Raw genomic sequence first — 25,643 nt, 5'->3', positions numbered from 1 at the left:
TCTCCATTTTTATGACTTAGGTAACTTTAACCGACTGACTAATATATTAACTGGTTAAGTGATGGTGAAGTGCTATACTTTTGTAAGCCTTGAGCTAGAGAACTTGTATTTTGTATGCTCCATACTCAAATATTAATCTCAGTGTTTATAAAAGATCAGAAAAATAGACTATACATAAAGATGTTCTGAACCACTTAAATTAGTACAAATCTGCTATATACTGTACATTTTTAAATTATACATATATATTAGTCTGGAATGTTGGGTTTATGGACCTTATGCATCATCATATGTTATAAGAAACACGACGTTTTGAGGACTGAATCTTTCGTCGTTTTCAGATGCATGTTTTATGACATCATACGATGGACAACGTCCACAAACCCAGAAATCAAGATAGTATTACATCATCGTCAAAACCCTTCTGAATCGAAACACACGAATATTTTGTTTTAAAAGGCCTGAGTTTCGCACTCAGCCTAAACTGGCAAGCACTTGTTCGAAGTTTTCTATAACTACGGTTTTCTGATTCGTTTAATTAATGTGAGAGCTGTATATGATTTAGATAATTTCACCGACCGGCGACATTTATACAAAAACACCCTGTAATGCTTCGATCGGTAAGTTTCGTGCAAAATAATTAATGATGCTACAAGAAGACTGATGTAAATAACAAACAAGTGTTTAATTATGTGTTTGCTTACATTATGTAACGATACTGAAGGATAAACAGAAATATAGACCTACATGACTACAGAATTTTATATCACAAAATGAAACATTCGCTTGTTCTATGTACGTACGGTTATGCAGTGTGTCTGCCCGGCGTGTAGGTGAAATAGCTTGTGGTTGTTGTTTTTCAGATCACGTTAAACTCCCCCTCCACAAGGGATCAAAATATTTAGAGAGGATAACACGATATAACCCAGAAAATAAAAATAAAATTAAAAGGGAACAAATCAGAAGTACTACACAATATAAAACCAAAATCCGTTTAAATTGTGTAGAAATGGAACACGCAATAATTCAAAAGTCATATAAGTGATAATATCATTACTGAACGCAATTTTAGAATTACGGAACAAACTAACCAAAGAAATCGATACAAACAAGTACATTCGCACCGGTGGTCAGCGGCAGGTTGTAAATTTACTCACCGATTCTGGCAGCACTGGGACTAAGCAGCAAGAACAGATGAAAGGCGAGTCCCAGAAACAGCATCTTGCGTGATGAGAAGAAATCTGTAACAAAGAGAATTTCCTAATATAAATTAACACATCATATCACATGAAACAGATAACACACCGCACATCCTAAAAAGAACGGCATACAGGAGGATGATATTAAAATAAAATTAAAGAAACAGGTTGTAACTGTGGGCTGGATTTAAGTACCTCAGGATTCAGTCCAATTGTAAAATTAATTGAACTTCGGGTCTTATAAAGGCGAGAAATACACTGGCAAACCAAGCGACTATCAGCTTCTCTACAAGGGTTCCATTGAATAGAGTTCGTTAATTAATTGAATTATCTAGAAGAAGTTCTGAAAATATAAAGAAGAAGGCGCTTTGCCAATAGACCATACTCGGGCCTATTTTATGGAGACACCAGCTTAGATCTCCACTGGAAAGAATGTCTTGTCTGGGATGATCTGTGGTGTCTGTCAGTAATTACATTCACACATACGCACAACCATGTCACGGCTCGTAATCACCGTCGCGCATCAATCTGCACAACTGAGACGACGTCGTTAAATAAAATATGAACCAACTAATCAAGAAGAACAAGGGTACAAAACTTATAAAACAGAAAACACAAATGCCCTAATTACAATAATTTAATAACTACGTGAATGTGATGAGTCACGATATAAACATTCGATTAAAGAAACAATACATCACACATACTTTCAGTTGTTAAAATCAATATTTAAGTGACAATTCGGAATGATTTTTGTTAGTTTTAGGGTTATGACTGTGGATGAAAAGAAGAAAAAGTGATTTTTATCGTGGTTGTACTTGGGCGTACTCTCTGCAGGAGAATGACGGGGTATTATCTTGTAACAGGCCAAGACAGACCCATTTTAAGTTCTTACATACGAGGTGCGATCGGAAAGTTTCAAGACTGCGCGTATAAAAACCCGTACACTTATCTCAGGTATTAAATTCATCCATCACCCTCGAAGTAGTTCCCCTGGGAGTGAGCACAACGATCCCAGCGACGCTGCCAAGCTTGGAAGCATCTCTGGAAATCTTTCTTTGTCAGCCTGTCAAGCACCATCTGCGATTCTGCCTGAATCTCTTGCCAAGGACTCGCCAAAACGGCTACGGAAACCTATGAAATGCTAAAGCAAGCATTTGGAGAGTCCGCAATGGGTCGTGCACAAACTTTTGTGTGGCATTCACGTTTTAAAAATGGCCGAACCTCTGTCGATGATGACGAGCGTTCTGGACGCTGGGATCGTTGTGTTCACTCCCAGGGGAACTACTTCGAGGGTGATGGATGAATTTAATACCTGAGATAAGTGTACGGGTTTCTATACGCGCAGTCTTGAAACTTTCCGATCGCACCTCGTAGGACATATTAGTTGTTTAAACTAATCATTCCACATGATTCGACGCCATTCTATGTCTTTTAGTTGCATCAGCATCGTTAAATAACAGAGATTATTTTAGTGACATTACTTACAAGGAAAGTAACTTGCACTATCAGTGTTTCTCAACCGGTGGTTCGCAAAACGGTAATTGTCCGCGGCTTTACTTCCAATGAGTCGCAGATTTTAGCGAACGTCATATTACACAATTTGTTTCATCACAGTTCTAAAACTGACTGTTCTTGATACAGAATATCGCTAATTAAATCAATCATGATTACGTCTCCTTGGTCCTTTTCATATGTCGTCGTTCACAACCACATTTTTACTAACGAAAATTCAGTGCGCGTTGCCATAACGTCTCCTCGATTTTAATAAAATATGAGATCGACAACAAAGTAATCCCATAAAGCAGAGCGCGTCTGGAGAAGATAGTCTAAGGCATTTAGCAAATTTCCAGCCTCTTATAGAATCCGAAATTTCATTACTGCGTGCTTATGCGTCCGCTACTGTGCCCCCATACCGAGTCAGATAAAAACAGTCCGTGTCCTCAGAAACTTTTCATTTCAAATCCGTTTTAATATCACCCTCTCATTTTAATCTTAGATCTCCTCTTCAGGTTCTTCGAATAAAGACTTTGTACACATTTGTCACATACATAAAACATGCTCGGACAAATTCCAACCTTCATGATTTGATCAACATAAAAATATTTGAAGACGAATACCAATTATGATGCTACTGAACATTATTATATATACCACTTAACAATTTGAAACAAAGTACCAATATTTGAAATACCCACTGATGTTTAACTGGTCCATGAATCAGAAGACGTTGAGAAATTGTAATATTTAGATTGTGGTGTTCTGGCTTGTGACACCTTGTAGTCTTATATGTGGTATCTAACGTTCGTAGTATGAAACCACCTACAAAGCGTCCCAAGACAAAGAACTCAATCTTACAGCTGAGTGATTAATATTTTTCTTTCTTATCAGGAAGGTCCCTGGTTAAAATATCGGCTGGGAGACTGACTGCGATTTGAATAGATTTCCTTAGGAAAATGCCAAGATATTTTATAAATTCAAGCCACACTCGATGCCTTCCATATTAATATCATTCATTTATAAGATGATAGAGTTGCGTCATATTGTGAAAATATATATATTTAATTAATTAATCTTGTCCGTCTAATCACAATTTAAAATTTAAAATTAAGATAATTAAAATACCATGTGATGCTCCTTATCGAAACATTCGATTTACATTTGGAACATCACTTTCTCACTACATGTTTCGGTTCTTAGATGAACCATCTTCAGGTGTGTAAAAATTACAATTATATAAACTTAAAACTTAATCATAATTTCGTATATGCAACTTTTTTGTAGTTGTTTATCAGTTATTAGTGGTGTTCACTTCCAGATTCCTTTTTAATATATTTGAAGTTGTTCTATATATGTGCGTCGTGTTCAAATAAACGTTTTGGTTGGTGAATATTTTTGTTGATGTTTTCATATATCAGGCTGTAATGTAAATAATTCAAAGAATAAATGAATATTAATGAATGAATAAGAATAAAGAGCATTATGATTAAGTTTTAAGTCTATATAACTGTAATTTTTACACACCTGAAGATGGTTCATCTAAGAACCGAAACATGTAGTGAGAAAGTGATGTTCCAAACGTAAATCGAATGTTTCGATAAGGAGCATCACATGGTATTTTAATTATCTTAATTTTAAATTTTAAATTGTGATTAGACGGACAAGATTAATTAATTAAATATCATTAATTTAATTATTAATTAACAGTCCTATCAACCGGCTCTTTAAAGTCTGGGGTACTGACAGGGTACTTAGGTACTTAAATAAGTCATATACACAAACACAATCGAAGATTCACCACAAACACTACTTCAAATCTCAGAGTGTAATACGTGACGAGCTATTTTTCTCAATCCAGATAGGTACCAGCTCTTGGCTGTGATCTCTATCTCTATCTCTCTTTTTCATTTTAGCGTATAATCTGGAACATTAAATTGCTTTGAGGGTTAACTTTGCAGCATCTATCACAAAATCTCTGTAATCACAACCTTTAAAGGCGTCGACTTCAGTTTGCTTCACTGACCGGGTAAGAATCTAAAATTTTCATTTTCTATACAACTTCGCTAACTTTTCAAAAAATTATCGAGGTTGAAACAGAAGTTTCTAACAGAAATTAGGCCGAGGGGATGGGATAGGCATCACTGCGCTGCATTTAAAATAATTCCTGTTTAATTACTCCCTCATGAATATTGGAACGCAGAAGCAAGAGAAAATTTTCCATTAGCTTCTCCTCTGAGTCTGTGCTGCCTTCATTTAACAAAGCGTGGAGGAACTGCTGTCATGGAAACCATGTTCTTCTATTAGGCGTTCTTTACGCGACATGAAAACAGAAGGAGAAAGAGGCACTCTTAGTTCTTTGAAAAGCCTATTTTGCTTATATAATAGGACGCGACGTTAATTCATTACAGCTACAAATCTATTGTTTTGAAGCTAATGAACAACCCTATACTACGTGAGCATTCCAGCACACAGAGTTTTACGGGACGCATCCTGTTGTGTGTTGAAAGTCAGGTTGCCAATCCATCTACAAAACAATTCTTGACTATAGTTTCAATATTTATTAAGGATCGGCTGAATGTTTCAACCTTAATTGGTCATCTTCAGGTTGTGTCCTTCAATATTTCGAAATTAATATACAAACTAGCAGTTATAATCTATTAGATTCAAACACTTCAAGAGAACCACCTGCAGATGACCAATTAAGGTTGAAACATGTAGAGGATTCTAAATAAAAATTAAAAATATATTCAAGAATTTATGTTAACCTGACATACCGGTACATCATTGTCCATTGTATTTTGTAGGCACGTCTAAAGCAACGAGGAACAATTGTAAAGGTTAACTATGCGGTAACTCTTGTTTGTATCACATGCAAATATTTTGTGTGAAAAGCAGTTTTCAGAAACCTACAGTTTCATTTGAGCTTAGCGTATTGAAATTTGACGAAAAATATTTTGCCCAAACTATAATACTAAATTTAATCGAAATTCGCAGAGTACATCTATTTTCATATCTGAATCATGCATAAAACTAACCCTTCTTTACCTGCCTGTTTGTACGTTTTTGTGTGGTTTCATTTAACTCTGTACACTGTCATTAAATCTGAATTAAAATTTGGGTCATAATTTTAACGACAATGCAACAAATTCGGAGATAATTAACTTGTGAATTACATATCCAAGGCTGTTGTCAATATATCCATGCGTCTAGAACTATTTCATTAAGGCGAAAGGTTGGAACAGGGGATAGGTCAGAGGTCAAACTAAACTATAGGCAGCATTGCTCATAAGATACGGGGTCGAATGGAGCGCAGGGGATGTGATTACAAGATAACTTCTTCGGAGCCCTGAGAGCTTATTCAATTCACTCCATCCTTAAATGATCAGTGAAATGGAGTAACTTAGAGACGGGTTTTGACTTCACAATTATGATGCGAGCCGAGGTTCAAGTGCAGTTCTTGTGTTTGCTAGATAATGCCGAATGATAGTTTCATTGGTACGTTATTTCATTCTTTATAAAACGGTGGTAACTATATGTACCACATTTTAATTACCAGTAACGTGTCACTTTTCTGCTTAGTCCATATATGGATTTTATTTGGTTCTCACACTAAACAGCGATTGCATCCCTAAACACGCATTAAACAAATTATATTTTAGAGCGTTTTATTGGTGGTAGAATTCGAGATTTAAATATTAATTGCAATTTATCGACATGGTTAATTAAAGCCTGCATCTACAGTTATTAATATACTATTTCTTTTATAAATCGATACTGGGTTGGTGATTTTGTTCAGGTGCTGAGCAGTAACTTATGAAGCTGAGTGTTTAATTCAGTGGCATCCACGTCGATATCGCATTGCATTTTAAGGGAACTCTTTATTTATAATCTACATAGATTATTATTGCCTAAGACAAACTGGAAATAATGGGAGGGGAAAGTGGACGAGGAGTGTAATTCTGAAGGGGTTGAGGGAAGTCAAGTCAGCCAGAATTTGTCCAAAGCTCAAAGTTCAAGCCTCGTACCCTCCTAAAAAACAAATCAGAAGCACTAACTATTTAACTGACGTGCTGAGTATTGGATATGCATGTTCGAAAACCAATACAGGCCACACAGGCGATGACCGTCTACAAATTTGTGAGGATGAGAACCGAAATGAACAGATTTAACGTAGGGTTCAATCACTGATAAATGTCTATTTGATTAAACTTCAGTTTCATAAGAATAGAGAATTCCGTTATCATGTATTCAGGGAAAGTCTGATGCCAACTTTGCCTAGTCGTGTAATTACTGAGTTAGTTTCCTGGCATGTTAAAAACGTTATATGGTTCATAGTCCTATTTGTTAACACTTATGTTCTAATCAAGCCTTCATTGCAAGTTTCTTTCTTGGCAGCATAAAATCCGCCGATTTCTTCGGCTATAATATTCAATTGTATAAGGAAATGGCGGGAAGAAATTACTCTAATTTAATGTCGAAATGGCATTTGACGAATTCTTATTCCGTGCGTGGCAGTACGAAAACTGCAGAGGGCAAACACATTACCATTGTGATTGCAGCGTGTCACGTGATACTAGCGGTACCGGTCGTGCTGGTCGGCCATTTTGTGCTCTCGAGAACAAAAGAGATGAATGATGTAATGCCCCAAACTGTTCAGAGGCACGCACTCGACCAGAGAGGTGACATTAGTGGTGTACGTTATTCCATTCATGGCTTAAAGTAAAAGACATCCTACAAACCGGTTTCGCAAGATAGCGGTTGAATCTTAGGACGGGATGCAGTGTTGGGGCTCAAACAGAAATATGTTCCATTTAAAACGCAATTCCAACTGCAAAAAATATTTTTAACGTTTGGTCAAATCAAAATAATAAGACGTACGAGTCTTTTATATTTATTTATTTATTGTAAAGAACTTGCAGAACAAATTTACATGTTTTGCGCGAATTTCGGATCAATGTTGGCAACATGGTGAACGTATGTTACAAATTCAGTGCTTGCACTTGTTACATTGTCCCAATGTAAACGACGCTTTATGTATTTCTGTTACATTCCACCTGAGATTCAAATTGGTGCTGCACATCCGAAGGTAATTCGACTCATACATAAATATAATTTGCCCAAGAAAGCACCTAGGACAAAGCGTTTACATGGCGTCATTTGAATGTTAAGTGGAAGTTATAAGAACAAACGCCTACAAAGGCAAGGATAAAAAATACTCTCTGTGGCATACTGTTCCTCTAGAAACAGAATTCTAAACCTAGAATAGCTTCTTGTTAACAAACCATAATTCATCTGCGTCACCACTGGATGATGTCCCGAGTCATTATATTCCCCAGATGACATCTTGACAGTCATTTGCATTCAATATTGCCCTCCTGTCTACCATCTGGTCGCAAGTAAACATTTCGGTTTAGGTTTCCCTATCAATATCTTTTAAGACAGGGGTGGCCAACCCAAATGATCTTTCGGGCCACTTTGGAAATGCATCATAACTCCGCGGGCCACATATAAAATTATATATCCCCATATTAGATTTAGATACACTATAGACATTTTTTTGGAGTGAAAAATTGAAACATAATGAGTTATTATTATTGTGTTTACTATTATTCTTACATGTAAACATAGATAATATAATAATAATGATACTAAGCGTTCATTGTAAAGAAATATATAGCACTAAAAATTAAATATAAAAAATATATAAATATGAATGAAATAAAAATAATGAAATCATTAAAAAATATTTATTTTACTAGTGCGATATTTGTTTCTCCACTCTTTCACTTAGCTTTTGCAAATCGATCTCAATTTGGGTATTTGCACATCGTAATTGGTGTTGCAGGTTAGCGTCCGTTATGTTTGAGCGTGTTTTGTGTTTGGTCAATTTCATTTTCGAAAAAAACGATTCGCAGGTGTAAGTTGAACCAAAAGCGCTAACAACTTTTTGTGCCAGATTTCTCAAATTGGAAAATTTCTCTTTTGTGACGTAAGTGTTATAAAAATCTATTTTTGATTCTGATGTTTCAAAAATGTGTTTTAATTCAATATTGCACTGTAAGTGAACCAGTTCCATTTGGAGATATTCTGGGGCCGACTCGATTTTAACATGAAAGGGAGATGAATATATTTCAAAAATTTTGTTGTATTTGTCTAACTCTAAATTACTGAATCGGCTTTCAAAAGCAGCTGTAAGTTTTCTTATTTCTTTCTCGCGGGCCGGAAAAATGTTCAAGGCGGGCCACATGCGGCCCGCGGGTTGGCCACCCCTGTTTTAAGCAGTTGTTATTTTTCGGTGCGTATTACCTTTATTCACTTAGGCATGTAACGTTAACTAAGCTACCACGAGAATCTGGTAGTTACTGAGATGGACAAAAATTGCCCACCTTTATGGAACCCAAAGTTTCATTACAGTGTTCACAAAAGCCCGTCACAGGATCCTGTAGTGTCTCATCAGTCTAGACTACGCACATATTTTTGTGATTTTATATTCTACTCCCATCTGCTTTTACGTCTCCCAAGTGGTATTTTTCTCTCAAGTCATCAAATAAAAATTTATATACGATACTAAGTACTCTGCAAACGTGTAGGTCTCGCCCATTCCACTGTACTTCATTTGAACATCCTAATAATATTCGGTCAAAAGTGAAAATTCTTATTAGAAGTCCGCGGGATGGCTACGAACATGACCACTGCCCTGTCTGTCTGTCTGTCTGTTCGTCCCATTTTATCAAATTGTAAAAATTTACTCTCTTGGTTCGCTCACGTTCCGAATGTCTTTGAAAATGTAGAAACTTTAGGTAAAGACAAAACTTGAATGTCATGTTTTAGAGGAATAACTTGCTTATTATTATGAGAACGGAACTCGAAAGGTGAGCTATCGGTGAATAGTATATAAGAGGAATGCACGCGTGTCCATGATTTAGCATTCCTTTGTGGGTGATGTATCGGTATATTATCAGGAGGCGATATGGGAATTCACTAAATCTCTACCACTTGGATTTAGTATCAAATAATATTTGAAACTTTCAGCAGATTCAGATTTCCATACAATTGGGAATTTCACGTCCGAGGTAACAAACTGTCTGAGAACACTGAACTGAGGGGCATTTGTGCGTTGTCAGAGAGACAGGAAGGAGTTTAGACAAAAGAACGGCGTATTAACTATATTTCTAGTGCTGATTATTATAGAAAGTGAATTATTTTTAAAGTAAATTTTCACGTTTTGGTATAATATTCACGGAACAAAGTTATAAACAAAATGTTTAGTAAATAACTGCAATATTACGGACATACAATCTGACGATTAAATTGTAAATACACATGCTTCATTTCTACATGAATAAAACCTATAATCATATAATTATGAATTAAGTCTCCGTGTCACTGAAATATCCCTGAAGCGATCCTGGTATATTATTTGCTTCTCTGACTCAACTGACACTCATAAGTGGACTAAAAGACGAAAAGACACTATCTTCAGCTTCTGCGTACACTTTATTTAAATGTCATAAAGACATACATAAGAATACATTGTTATACTCGTAAATATTGTAACGCGTATATGAAACATCTAGAATGTGATGTGCGTTTCACGAAGGGAAAAACGCAGTTTGAGAACGAAGTTCAAAGAGAGGAAATAACAGGACGGACAGAGGTAAATAATGAGAAGGTGTACCGAATAAGGCAGAGTAGGATGAGACGGATGGGGACATGTAACACGCATGGAATACAAAATCAATCCACTGGGAAGATACTTTTAGGAAGGCATAGGCATAGATGGATAATATTAATGGATCGTAAAGAAACATTATGAGAGGGTGTGGACTGAATAAAGACAGATCACACAAATGGCGAGGATTTTTTGAGTAGCTGAGCGAATATTAGCTTCTAAAGGACTCTGAAATTTGTGTTTTTAACGAGAAACTATGATGTTTTCTTAATTTCTGTTGATTAGTTTCGTCAACATTAGATCTGAGTCTGCAATAAATGAACATCGGGGCTCGCCTAAAAATGTATGCGACTCTGAAGCAGCTTTGTAATCACAAAGAAATCTTTTGTATGTGCAGCGCCAACTTTCATCTCTCGTTTCTTTCAAGCGGAGTGATATTATCACACAGCTGCCACCTCAGAAATTACTTGAGGAAATTCTGAAGAAATAAAAGTTTCATGAGAAATATCGCTAATGTTATGTCTTGTAGCACAATTAGAGCCACAAAACTACATTATCGTGGTCATAATTCGTCTGTCGCCCGCCATTCCATGTTATCAGTGCTTTACATTACGTCGCGGCTAGGCGTGGCTTTGAAACCATTCTCCAATGTTTCGGTTGACACTGAATGATACTTAACCTCGTGGCAACAATATTTCGCTTTGTGAACACACCCAGAGAGAGAAAGGCATGTTACAAATGGGTATAAGGGTAATGACATGGCTTTGAAAGGAACAGCACGTTCCATTTTCTAACCTGCCTTTTCGACTTTTACAGCGTCTTAACACGCTCTGAACTCCTTAGTAATCTGTTGAATTGGGCAGAAAGTGATTCACTGCTATTTACTACAACGCGATGAATTTATACAGGAGTTAACTAACACCCCCTGGTCTGGAGTTGCGATTTAAAACAATTGTAATAACGTAATGACTATAGTTAAGCCAATGAAAGACGTAAGTGGGCTTGCTTCGTAATTATTTTTCTCTTCGATCGCAAGTCTAGCATATTTTATCCGTCGCTTTAATACAGATTGTTTAACTTCGACCGAAACCAGATAAAAAAAACTAAATACACATTCATGTCTCGTCTCCATAAATTCAGATAAAAATTCAAAATACGTAATTACAAAGTAAAGTAAAGTTTGTCCCACTATACGCCATGTAGGCGCTTGGGGGGAGTGGAGGTATATCTCCTCTCTTCCTTGACCTCGGCACTAGATGGGGGGGTGAGTGGTCAGCATCACGCCCCGGCCGGCTTTACCTCCGGGAAAGGACCCCGGTACCCATTGTAGAGGAGGCTGGGTGGGCCCCAGAGCCGGTCTGGACGCAGAGTCTAGAAGAAAAATCCTCTGCCCCCGTCGAGGATCGAACCCCGGTCGCCCAGTCCGTAGCCAGTCACTATACTGACTGAGCTACGCCGGCTCCACGTAATTACAAAGACGACTAATAAATTATTTGACAATGTGACCAAATTTAAATGTTTGGAAACAGCAGCAAAAATCATAGTTGCATCCAGGAAGGAATTAAGAGCAGATTAAGTTTTGGAAATACGTTCTGCCACTCTGCTCGGTACCTTTTCTCTCTTCGTCTTCTATCTAAATATTAAAATAAATGCGATGACGAGGATATTTTTACCTGTTGCTTTAGTGGGTATTTGAGCTCGACTTTCTCGCCGTAAGGGAAAAATATAGATTGGGGGGTGTCAGTGAACACGATGCTGGGAATAACAATTATACCTAACAGGAAGCAACAAACTGCTGCAGTATATTACATAACGAGGACCCTAAAGTAGTTAATAATATCAGGGCGATTAAATAAATCGGGATGGGGTGGGTGAGACATAAATACAATGATTTTGTCGGCACCCTTAATATAAGAGGGTAAATTGAAAGCACAGACGAAGAGATGATAATATTAAAATTAATCTTTTTTTAAAAAATAGAGTATACAAAGCTGGGAAGTTGTCTATCTATAGCAGGTTAGGGCCCAATGAACATAATTTTGACGTTTGGAGTGTCTTTGTCAGCCGAATAACTACAGAATTTTTAAGACGGCAAATTAACATAAACTTCGCCAATTTCTGTAGCTGCGCTGTGTAAGGCGAGTTCTAACATAAGGGTAGCGAATTAGTGTCCACCCACTGACGCGTGCATTGTGAGGTCCTCGCGATGGTATGATGATCTGACCATCAGGCATGATTTGAATGAAAGAGGGGACAGAGAGACGGAAAATGTAAATTAGATAAGGGAGTGGTTCAGTCCGTTGAGGCACAAACAATAGAACTGACAACAGCTGAGCCTGGGACCTATCCCGGCGTGATCCCTCTGGGGTAGACACAGCCAACCTCTCTTTCTGCAAGTATAAAGACGGCCATATCTTGAATCTATTTATCTCATTCTACTAAAAAAATGTTTGTGCGTGCGTTGACTAGGTTTCGACGGCAGTGACGAATCTGATTCCACTCAGGTTCGAGTCTCAGCTGGGTAAAAATTATCTTTCTACTTCATTGTGATGAATTAACATAAGTCCTAGTCAATGCCCGCCAATTCACCATCCACATTCATCGATTCTTAGGATATTCCAACACTTCAACGAGCAGAGGTTATACCTCACCAAAGGCAATGGTAAGGTGAATAAGAAAGGACTTGGAAGGAGTCAGCTTAGGCTATGGAGAGCGTGATTCGAGTTGAAATTTGCACCTCTGAAGAAGTCTCACCTCCGTTCTCGGTATAAGCTTAACCTCAAATGAGACTGCATTTCAAAGAAAGAATGCTTTTCATGTCGCAGGGCTCACTCCTAAGGTTCCCCTCGGTTCTTGTCGGTTCCTGCGCCCTGAGCGCACGTAATAAGGGTTGATGACTTCACTCCACGACTGTGGTCCCCACACGCACGCACGCACGCACGCAAAGTCAGCTGACAGTTACAAGTAGTGGAAGAACAACCGAGTCAAGATTTTCGGGCGGAACGTTCGATTACTCGTTTCGTCTTGTTAAAAGTATTCTTGTATTTCACAGACTTTTCGACTGTTTTGTGGTATCAAGCTCGGACCTCACTAATACTGGAATACAGACTTCCCGCGTTGTGAGTGTCGTCCAGACGGGAAATGACCTATTTTTGTTTTCGTTTATTCTAGATCAACATGAGTTTTTAATTAACGCAAGGTACTGTTGGATAACGACTGGCCACGGATGGCAAGGCGAAACCACCGTGGTACTTTCGTAAGAAAACTCCGAAGGAGTCACGACGGTCAAAGCTGACCATAGAGACAGAAGAGGGCACATTAACTCGCATATTTCTGAGTCGGATTCCGTATATACATTGTTTATGTCACCCGAGATGCATGTCAAGTTAACTGCAATTTCTTTGCTCTATAATAAAACTATAACAAGATTATATAAGCTGTACAAATCAAGAAACATCGTCCATTCCACTCTTCATTAATCTCTGACATCCCAGTCGGCTTATACCTGCGATTCTATTGTTTTCAAATACTTTATCATCGACGTTACGATACGAACAACCGGACACATGATTTGCGTCCGTCAGATTCAGCAGAAAAAGTAACTGCAATGGAATATACATTGTTCTAATCATAATATTTTGGAACAGGGAGATGTTATATTGTAATTCCTTTTAAACTTAGCATCAAGGTTCTGTATCAGGATAGTCAAAGAAGAGAAGAATTAGACTGCAACGTAAAGCATTAGTTTGTGTGTTCAATGACGATATTAATTTATTAGGAGAATACGCAGATATCATAAATTATACCGAAATATCATTTTAAGGTAGTAGAAATATGTCTATTTAGGTAAATAAAAAGTAAGATAATCAAATATCTGTTCATGTGTCGTCAGACTGCAGGACAAAATTATAATAAATTATCGTAAAAAACTGTCATGTTTCCAACGTTTCGAAACTATAATAACAACCAAAATTAGACTTGTGACAGCGTACATGTGCATTTGTGGGAAGTTACCAACGTCACGAAGGAACATGCTGCTTCCATTTCAAGGTAAAATTGGTCACTTCTAAGTTAACTTGCCGCTAGTTGTACCTGTCACACGTTTCGTAAGTGGTTATCAGAGTCGTATCATGTAGTATTATTATGAAAGGGTAAAACTGTTACCGAATGGACGACACGGAATTCGATTCCCGGCAGAAGTAGAAATTTTTGCAATTAGCGCATGTCCTGACAGCGTCTGGAGCCCACTAAAGACTCTCATTCACACAATGGTCGCCGCGACCTCTTAAAATTAAATTTTATGGAAATTTAGAGAGGCGAACGGACAGACGGAGAGACAACGCGATTTAATTGGCTCTCCGAGGGTTTTAAACGAACTAAAATACAATGAGATGACCTAAGAATTTAACATGTATGTGGGAAAGGAAGAAATGCTTCGAATCATAGTTCGGAAATCCTCATGCCTCACGGAGAGATATACTTTGTAAACATGAGTGTGATAAAATATTTAAATGAATTAAGATAAGCAGGTTATGATCCTGATTAAACTGCATCAGAAACGGTTCTCGTGTTAATGTGCTAAAAATTTGGATTACATAACAGGAAATTTCTTAATCACCTGAATATTTATTAGTACTGAAGGTAAACACTGTTCCATGCAGTTAATCGGGTTTACGGCAAGACATGCACGAAAAAAAACTTTTCCCTGTGATTACTTTCTTACCTTGGTGTGCCAACAGTCAACATAGGTCAACTGTTCATTTGCTTTATGAGACTCCATCACGCATCGCGAGAACGCGTCGACTGCAGGCCACACTCGTATTTGTGACCAATTCCTCGTGCATGCAATTCTCTACATCGACTTCATATAATGAAGCAAGAAATATACTAAAATTCTGTTCCTTACCATCGACCGTATGGTCTTGGGCAGCTAGAACACTGACCGACGGCACGTCCACTGGGAAATAAAGTCCTTCCTGAGAAGCTGACGGACGATTATTTGGACAAAAAATTACCCGCCTTTTAAAGAACGTGAACGTTCATTGCTACAGTCACAAGGACCAGAAACTGAAACATGTTCAGAGGCATGTGAACCGGTTCTACACCATATCAGACCAATTCTTTTCAGCCCACTTTCAACATTACAATTGTTATTTTCCATCTGTGCTAATTTCTCTCAAATAATTTCTTCCCATTAGGTTTTCATACCGTCAATGTTTATAAATTTCCCACCTCACTCCGTTCTCTACATGTCTCGCCCATCACATTTTTATTATTTGTTTTATCCTGATAATATCTCGTGAAAATTACAAACATGAAGCTTCTCATTGTACAGATTTCTCCGCCCCCCTGTACTTCCTGCTTCTTAGGTCAAAATATCCTTTTCGGCATCGTGTTCTCAACGCCCCTCAGTTTATGATCCTTCCTCTCGACGAAAGACCCAGGTTCACACCCACAGCAGGCATATATGCGTACGTCCGCGTTATTGTGTGCTGGGTTGTCCCAAACATTTCGAAAAAACTGGTTACGTACCCGCGTCTGAACTCTTTAAGTGCCAAATAAGGAAAACCGGAGACTGATAGAGATTTAACTGAGGACCTTCGATTTTCAGAAAGAGAACAATCCATAAAATCTTTTTGACGTAAATACGTCTATATTTTAGGGTCAGTGTCATTCGGCAAAAATGTGTTACGAAAATTGTTACGAAAAAGTGTTACGAAAAAGTGTTACGAAAAAGTGTTACGAAATAGTGTTACGAAATAGTGTTACGAAAAAGTGTAACTTCATTGTTATGTTACTTAGGAAACCTCATCTGTTTACTTAGCATTGTTGTTACCTACAAAACATTTCATTACATTACTTTACATTACATTACATTCAGCTACCACAGACCCATCTTAAGCGTAACTAATTCAAGTTAAATAAGCAGTGTCTTAATCAAAATTATCTCAATTATAAAGCATGTATAAAGGAAATATTTAGAATAAAGCCAATATATAAACTTCCTTTCCGTATAGACGTATTTACGTCAAATTCTCCGGAACCGTGGTTCCACTATCACTTTTTGTTTTTTAATTCCTCAGCTAATTACTGAGCCTAATCTCGTAATTTTGTAACAAATGGTCTGATTGGTGGGAGCTGTTAACTATTAATATGTAAAATCTATAATTTATTGTAATTCCAGTTAACTGCTTTCCACATCTAAAAGATAACCAGTTGTCAGCTTTCACAAATTTTAGCTTCAATCCAGTTGGGGCGAAAGGCACAAAAAAGCTGATGTTGTTTTTAGCAAAAGAGAAAAAACAACGTTTGGGGCTGCTGTACAAAGTGGACGTCCCATCGTGTTCGTCTGCTACACTCAAACAAAGAATTCCTTTCTATTATCTCACGACTCACTGTAGCTTTTAACCACACGTGCTAGCCATAAACGGATTCAACAAATTCAACGTAAGAAAACTCACAAACAATTACACAAAATTCGAACAAATCTCACATCTAAACTGACAGAACGCAGTAAACAAATTGAAATAAACTAACAGAGGTAAATACAAAACACTTGAAATACACTTAAAATAATTGTGCTGATACATTTATTAATTGAACTAACTGATGATATGAATTAAATTGAAATCAGTAAGATGGGCCGTCAGTATCCTATTACACTTAAGTTTATGGAACCTTAATCTAATAAAAAGCAATAACAATACCGTGTTTCTTTATTGTATTTGACAGGCAGTTACAGAGTCCTGTCATTATTTAAATTCTTTTTTGAAGATATATATGCAATGAAATATAGACGACAAAAAGTTAACTAAGTAGATTGCTTACTAAAACCGAAGGTTAATAACCAAATTCACCAGAGCCCTCCACCGGTCCCTGTCCTGGGCTTTAAACAAGAGACCGTTCGGTTCCGAGGCTTGGTATAATATTTTTGTAAATTTTCAGTTTGTAACGGTGAAAGGTTGTTGGCCTCACGCCCAACCCCAAGCTGGAGGACCACCACTTGTCGGCTGTCCGCGACTGTTTATTCAATATATTCGCAGCTAACCTCCACACCTGGAGGCTGTTCCTCTATCAGCAACCTGAGGACGCCCCATGCCGTGGTGACAGAGGCCCACCAAACACGGAGACCATTACAGGTATTATATAAAGAGTTTATAAAATATCAGCGATATAATAACTCAGCGATTCAACTGTTTATGTGTACTTTAACCTGCGGTAACCCCAGGTAAGGAACAAGTGCCGCGAAATGGCATTAAATGAGACAATACTAGTACAAAAAAGTAATCGAACTGGCATTTCTTACACAACGCGTAACATCTTGCGGGCTCCTGACTGATCTAACGCATTACTCATGCAGTGCCAGAGGTCTTCTCTTGTCGCCATGTGTTCAACACGTGCCCAACACGGATCAGACGCTAATCGATCTTCGATCCATTCGAGAGGCTGTCTGGAATAAACACTTTCTCCGGGAGACCCTTCCAAAAGACCGCGGGGATTGTTTCTTGACTCTGTGGTAAAGTGGTAACACTGAAACAACAAATATCTCGGTATTTGGAACAATGAGTCTATTTACGCATGTAATTTGGTCCCTAAAATAAAACTGCTACTGTTTTCTAAACTGACTGACCTGTGAAACGGAGGTATGTTCGAGGTAAAATTCGATTTTTAAATATTATTTGCATGAGGTTCGCAAGAATGTCAAGGTGTTCATTTCACAAACGATTGGTCCTGATTTTAATGATATATATGTATCACATTTTTCAAACACGAATTAATTAAATAATTTAAATCCAGCTCTTGAGTAGAATCAAAGGCTATTCCAAAATTGACTCGAACTGAAAACCTATACGATTCGTTGGCGACTACCAAGGTTAGGTAACATAGATGTGGTTTATATTTTATTCAGTCGATGAACAAACAACGAATCACTGATTATTATAATTTTATATGGCACAGCTTGGTTTAACAAACGAACGTGTATTTGACATAATAAAAACAGCACTCTCAAGTTAACACGTGTTTAGTAACTACGCTCTATACATCTGTGCACATCCTTCGAAATAAAACTGTAGATTGTTTTCAGATTCACGGAACAAATACAGTAATGTGAATTTATAGCCGTGCAAAATAATCTCTGATAAATCATGCTCTTCTCTATTCAACGAACTGTGTGTCATTTCCATCAGAACAATGATTGCAACACAAACAGCAGTGGCAAATAATTGATTGTAACATTGTTACACTATGAATTATTCCGTGTGCCATCCGCACACCACCCACAGCGACACACACAAATGCTCTTTACAATGAGAGAGAGAGAGATGGAATGCGAGGCGGAACTGTGCACGGCCGACAAAGGGCAGTGCACGTTAGCAGTGCATGTACTGCTTACCTGACGACACCGAAACAAGTCAGGCATACCCCGTTTTATTGCGCTTCGCAGATATTGCGTTTTTTTTACAAATTGAAGGTTTGTGGCAACCCTGCGTCGAGCAAGTCTATCGGCGCCATTTTTCCAACAGACTGTGCTCACTTCGTGTCTCTGTGTCACATTTTGGTAATTCTCGCAATGTTTTTTTAGACAAAATGCTATTGCACACTCAATAGACTACAGTATAGTGTAAACATAACTTTTATATGCACTGGGAAACAGAAAAAAATCGTGACTCGTTTTATTGCGGTGGTCTGGAACCGAACCCACAATATCTCCGAGGTATGCCTGTATTTCAAATCCTATGGATTACTGCATTCTATATTTATTGCCCTTCGTCTTTTCTCTTTATGTATATATGTTCTTTTCCTTCTATATGTACATCCCACTTCTCTCTCTTTGCTTCTTTGTTCTCTTTCTTATTTTCATATTCGTCCCTTTTTCTCGATTTCCATCATGAAGAAAGTTTTTAGGGAATCACGAATATCGTTCTAATTTTAGTCGATTCTCTGGATAAATAATAACACCGACTCATTCACAAAAGGAAGGCATTTCCAGTCTGACATTCCAATAACAGGACTTTTCAACAAAAATTGATTATGTGTATTAAATGTTTCAGAGAGAAATACATTTTTAATCAATCCAGGTATTATACGCCCAGTACTTCATAAACGTCAAACTGAACACAATAAACAATTAAAAATTAGAGCGTATGGTAATAAACAGGTGAAGGAAAGCAGAGATGTAATTTTCAACCCTGTGTATACATAACCAAAACAAGGATAAATGATTTATCCCTGAATTGATTTGTCTCTAGCAAAATCGACATTCGCTGATATTCCCATTGTTCTGTCCGTGGCCCTGGTTGCACCTCTGTGAGCTGGGAAAATGTAGAAGACCCACATGCATAAGCTATTGTTACCTGTATGTCATTATCGGTGGTGCTACTGTCCATATTGCCATGTCACTTTATAAAGTAGTGCGTAGGGCAAATTCCTAACATTGCCGGAGAGATGACGATGATTAAATCTGTCAACAGAACATTTTATCTGCAGGAAGTGGGAATAAATAACGATCACAAAGAACGCACTTCCTTTATCTTCGTAGTATTTATAAATGATAACAAATAATTTCTGTACTCGTACGGAAAACAGGAAGTTCAGAGAGCACATGGCGAACAGCGAGAGTTGAATGAGGTCAGGTTCTGCTTGGGGCCACGGCGAAAAGAAAGGGGCTAGAGTGACATCACTTCGTAAATGGCTTTTAATGACTAGTTTGTCTTCTCGTCTCCTCACTTTATAGGTCGGCTTATTAATTAAGTCTAAGAAGGACGGACTAAGCCTACATAATGGCGCTACTGAGTTGCCCAAAATGTTTCTCGAGTGAAGTTTCAGTGCCCCCCCCCCCCCAGAATCTTATCTTTCTCTCAGCATAATAATAAAGTTCATGGCGGCGCAGTAGTGGCTCGTCAAATTTATAGGCTGATTTCTGGTTCATAGTGCGTTGGTCATGTCGCCACATGCCAGTACATCTTTAAAATCCCTACAACCAACTACGTGTTTCTAACGACAGAACAGCACTAACGCAAATTACAATAAAGAATATAGCAAATGTAGTCTGCTTAGCGTACTAATAACAGAAGTATCCCATACTATACAACTCGATGGATAACAGCTGCTACAAAATATTGTCAACGTAACAAATCAGCTCGTTTCACATTTAAATAAAAAGTTTCTTGGATATTATCCATCGTCTAATAAAATAATAAATTGAACGACGTTTCGGAGATGGGACTCTATCTACGTCTTCAGATACACCTAATCTGTTCGACCCAATCGATAGCGCTAATCCCTATCTCCGGACAAGTAAAAAAAGTGAAAGTCCCGGAATATATGCGGATCACATACATACATCACCACATTTTTACTAAAACTTATTTGTTTTAAGGTCAAGTCTCAATTATCCTCTCTTCTCAGTTTCACATTTTCAACTGGTAGCTTAAAGAAAAGTAAAGCTATCCGTTAGACTCCATGTAGGCGCTTGGGGGGAGAGTTGTATAGCTCCTACTCATTCTTAACGTCTGCACTAGATAGGGTTAGGACCCCGGTATCCATTGGACAGAAAGCTGGGTAGGCCGCAGAGACGGTCTGAATGCAGAGGCTAAAGGAAGAATCCTTTGAACCTGTCGATGTCGTCAGTCACTATACTCAGAAGTTATCGCTTTACGAGAGTAAATATTTTTCATGTATCAGCGTGGGCTGGCATGTACGTATGTTTCCTTTACTCTGTATTTCACATCACTATCAACGGAGGCCTGTATTCAAGGCTGTAATTTACAAAAAATATGTAGGTCTACTCTGACGTCCACTGTCGTCAGGCTGGAGTATAGACCTCTGACTCCTTCTCAATTCGTCTGGCACAAAGCACCAGATTGTCAGTTTCTTATGTTCACCCCCAAAATATGACAACATTTCAGATGACTGACAATAATATGAAGACGACAAGCCACACGTTCGCGCGGCTTTGAGAAGTTCTAGTCCCTAGACCCGTTTTAACCAATTTGATGAAGCAGCGATGTCACAGTACACACTGTCATCCAGTCACGTATAGGAAACAACGCTGACGAACTGTGACATATTCCTTTACTTCACGAAACTTTCTGATCCACATTAAGTAATGACAGGGTAGGAGCTGAAGCGATGGGACTTGAATGCGTAGACTAGTAAGGAATAAGGCTTGGTTTTGTTGGGGATAACCTGACCCTAAGGCTAGGTGAATAACGTCGAAGACCAGGGTTCTAATCTCGACAGAGGCAGTAAATATTCTCTACGTTACCACAATATCCTAAAAAGCGCAGAAGATCACGAATTATCCTACTCTAACGTTCAGAGTGTCCTACTTAATTACGTTTATTCATTAATTAACAATACAACTAACAAGATTATTATAATTGTATTTAGTCCTATGCAGATAGTTTATTCCGGAAAAGTGTAAGTAACACTGCGAGGCAGCACACGATCTTGAACCAGAGCCATCCAGCGCCCACCACAGCAAACTGCATTACGAAGATTCATATAAATTTTTCTCTCTCCACTCCTCAGTCGTTCAATGGTCATTTGCCCAAATATTTCCTCAAAGAAATTCTATACCGTGCTCATATCTTGTCGCTTTCATGGGAACAGATGATGTCGTGGACCGTTTTGTGCTGCCTCAAGATTTATTTTGAGGTTACGAGAAACGTTATAAAAACCCTGGGTCACAATATTCGGTATTCGAGTCTAGGATTGAACCAATGTTCACGAATTCGAAAAACACTAGTAATAAGCATTAGTGGGGCCGAAGACATTCACTGGCCGCCACTGCTCAATACTTGTTCTAGTTGCACTGCCACGCCATCTGGGTACGTGGCTCATCTAATATCAGGCGCACAACATGCTTCTTGTTATAGGCTATCCCCTTAGCGAACATGCAAATGAAGTGTCATTAACGAAGAAATTCAGAACGATCTTCCAGCTGTCGATGTTTGCCTTTTGGCTTGTAACGCAGTGTGAAATTATAGGTAAACATCAAATGTTTCGGAGTAAAATATTGTCTCTAACTTCAGGGTTGATGTGCGACTTTATGACCTCACAAGACTAATAATAACCGTGCACTTACACCAGCGTGGTAACGTGTAGTCAAAGATCTTCTGTTCTTCGTAAACTGAATTGTATTACTAAGTTGCATAAATCTAAATAGTTCTTTAAAATCAAGGCGTTTAAAATATTTAGCAGCGTAAAGAAAATATAACATTAAAACGAATAATAAAAACGAATTGTGTACAAGTTTACTACAGCTCCAAGACTCGTTTTATGAAGTGCATCCGTTAGTTTCTCTGTTTGTAAGCACTAAACTGAAAATTCGTACATACTTTTCTTTCAGTTAGGAACACCAGTTTATTAGAATGAAAAACCAAACAGCATTTCCCGATATATTTCGATGAATGTTCACTAGAACAGGAAAACAGTGTATTTGAATCTAAGAGGCATGAATTAAAGGGAGAGAAATTCATTATAAACCTTAAATCTAACACATATCTAATATGAAACTAGGATGTAGGCTTATTACATCATAGATTCAGTAGCTTAGTCCTACCACTATCAATATAAAACATGAGTTAGTCAATTCATATCATTTTTGGCCCCCGAAATATCATCTAGATTTCGATAATTCCAAGTTCTTACAATATTAACACTCAGCCAGAAGCCCCTGTCTGAGCTCTGCCTTGCTCTTTATAAAGACGTCCATAACAAAAGATTTTCTTTGATATCTCAATAACTATCAATATCCCATACTGAATTTCCCCTAGATCCATTTTAATATTATCCTTCCAACTACGTCTAGTTAATCAAAGCGGTGATGCAAACTAATCTGCATCTCAGTTTCGTATGACACAGATGTATGTGTTATAACTGTCTTCAGGGCAAGATGCAACCGTGTTTCTGACAATTCCGTAACTTTACGAATCTCCTACAGGTTGGAGGGATATTTATGCAAAATATTCATAAACATTACGGCAACTGTTAGTATACGCAACACTGAATCGTCTCTAGAAAATTGGGTAGCCGAATGATCACTTGTGACAACCCTTCTCATCACACCCTTATTTACTTTGTAATTACTCTTGCTGGCATATGCAAGACATTACTGGCTGTGTGGACAGAGAGTATAATTCGAATACCTGAAATGTCCAAGGCCCGACCTACAGACCACGCCGTAAGGTTCTTAGATACACCTCAACTCACTCTCCTCACTGCGTCACTGCAACACGGAATGCTCAGTTTAACGCTCAGAAGAGCTTTATTCTCAAAACCGAAGGAACAGGAGACAGCCTTTGTAGACGTGGTGATGAACAGAAAATGTTATTCAACTCCCTGAAGATTCTGCCCTGTAACGCAGACAGTACGAGGTGCGATCAGAAAGTTTTCAGACTGCGCGTATAAAAACCCGTACACTTATCTCAGGTATTAAATTCATCCATCACCCTCGAAGTAGTTCCCCTGGGAGTGAACACAACGAACCCAGCGCCGCTGCCAAGCCTGGAAGCATCCCTGGAAATCTTTCTTTGTCAGCCTGTCAAGCACCATCTGCGATTCTGCCTGAATCTCTTCTATCGTCTCAAATCTCCTTCCCTTTAGCTGAATTTTCATCTTTGGGAAGAGGAAGAAGTCACACGGCGAATAAGGAGGGTGCGGGATGACGGCCATGGTGTTTGAGGCCAAAAACTGCCGAACTCTGAGGGCGGTGTGCGCTGGCGCGTTGTCATGATGCGTCGCATGTGGAGTTCTTCCTTTAGAATCAGCTGACAGGTCCCATAGCCTATCCCAACAATGTCGCACAAGTCGTTGATGGTACGACGTCCATCTTCGTGAATGGCCTGCTGAATCTTCGTAACATTTTCGGGCGTTGTGCTCGAAGATGGTCGTCCAGAACGCTCGTCATCATCGACAGAGGTTCGGCCATTTTTAAAACGTGAATGCCACACAAAAGTTTGTGCACGACCCATTGCGGACTCCCCAAATGCTTGCTTTAGCATTTCATAGGTTTCCGTAGCCGTTTTGGCGAGTCTTTGGCAAAATTTGATGCACACGCCATTCCGAAATCGCAGGAGGGTCGGTGTAATGCACTACCAAAACGCCCGTAACTAAGAAACAAATGCTAATTCGATGATGCCGGCTGGCACACTGATTCACTATGAATGTAGGCCGCACCCCCTAAAGGCAGAAGCTCGTACTACATCCGGTTCGCCCTCTATTGACACAGTCTTGAAACTTTCTGATCGCACCTCGTACATTGTTTCTCAACTGTTTAAAAAATCCCTTATCATTACGTAATCACACGGCATATATCGTCAACAACATTGCCCGCCATAGGACCTTCTTCTGAGCCAGTTGAATCCATTTTAGACAGCTAATTTCATGGCATATTTCACAGAATACTAATATATACTCAGCCTGTTAAGAAATACCATGATTTTATTCACTAATCCCCGTCACTAGACACTGTCTTCAGGCAGTTTAAATTTGTCCACGATCCACTTTAATTTTATCCTTGTATTATACTCCCATCTACTGGTAAGTCTCCTAGGATAAGTCTTCCTTTGAGGTTTTCTAACCAAACGCGTTTTACGTATTCCCCCGTTTCTGCTAGATGACGCAATGTCTCATTTATCTTGATTCAAATCTAATATAATCCTCCAAATCATGTCTCGGTGGCACAATTTTCTTAATAAAATTCTTTCAGTTTCTATACGTTGAATTAATCTCTCTGAAAAGCCTAAGAGAAGGGTATTTTGTCTTTAATTTTCTCCCACACTTTGGTCAGACGTGAACTGACAGACGTTTCGGAATCAATGTTCTATCCTCGTCTGGATTAACTTCAGTGTCTTGTGACCAATCTGTGGGGGTTGAATAGCGAGGTGCTGAAAAGGATAAAACTAGTTTCAACGTTCTGCAGATCTCTGAGGGCAATGCATTTGTCAAACATGACTGCAAAATTCCTTTCAGAGAGAGAAACTAGTAAAAATTAAATTTCTGAAGAGTAAACAAAACTGATGCGGGAAATTTCTCGAAACTGGTACGTAGTGTGATAATGAAGGACCGCATTCCAGTGGTAACAACTGCTCCAAGAGACGTTATCACAGAGGTCTAGAGACCCCTCCCCCCCTTATATCTGACACTCGCGAAGACAGCTGCTCTCTGGAGTTGTTGGTCTTAGCTAAGTCTAAGCTGTGCAATATTGATGAACGAGACGCGCACTGGATTATGCGTACGTTAAGGCGCAAAGACATTTCTCAAAT

At 38.4% G+C, this 25,643-nt stretch overlaps 1 protein-coding gene across 3 annotated transcripts in view; it reads right to left on the bottom strand.

The window, feature by feature from the left end:
• LOC110828980 (acid sphingomyelinase-like phosphodiesterase 3b) overlaps positions 1 to 25,643 on the bottom strand; it is a 433,816-nt gene that overhangs the window by 223,824 nt on the left and 184,349 nt on the right. For all 3 annotated transcript variants that reach the window (XM_087343675.1, XM_022062239.2, XM_022062241.2), the window contains one exon: positions 1,158 to 1,241. In XM_087343675.1, the coding sequence (XP_087199801.1) occupies positions 1,158 to 1,241 (84 nt within the window). The remainder of the gene's footprint in view (positions 1 to 1,157; positions 1,242 to 25,643) is intronic.

Source organism: Zootermopsis nevadensis, unplaced genomic scaffold (assembly GCF_977971745.1).
Source record: "Zootermopsis nevadensis isolate Lab colony 2312 unplaced genomic scaffold, Znev_1.0 Znev_ptg000006l, whole genome shotgun sequence".
In the NCBI taxonomy this organism is placed as follows: domain Eukaryota; kingdom Metazoa; phylum Arthropoda; class Insecta; order Blattodea; family Termopsidae; genus Zootermopsis; species Zootermopsis nevadensis.
This window is presented reverse-complemented; position numbering and strand designations above follow the sequence as displayed.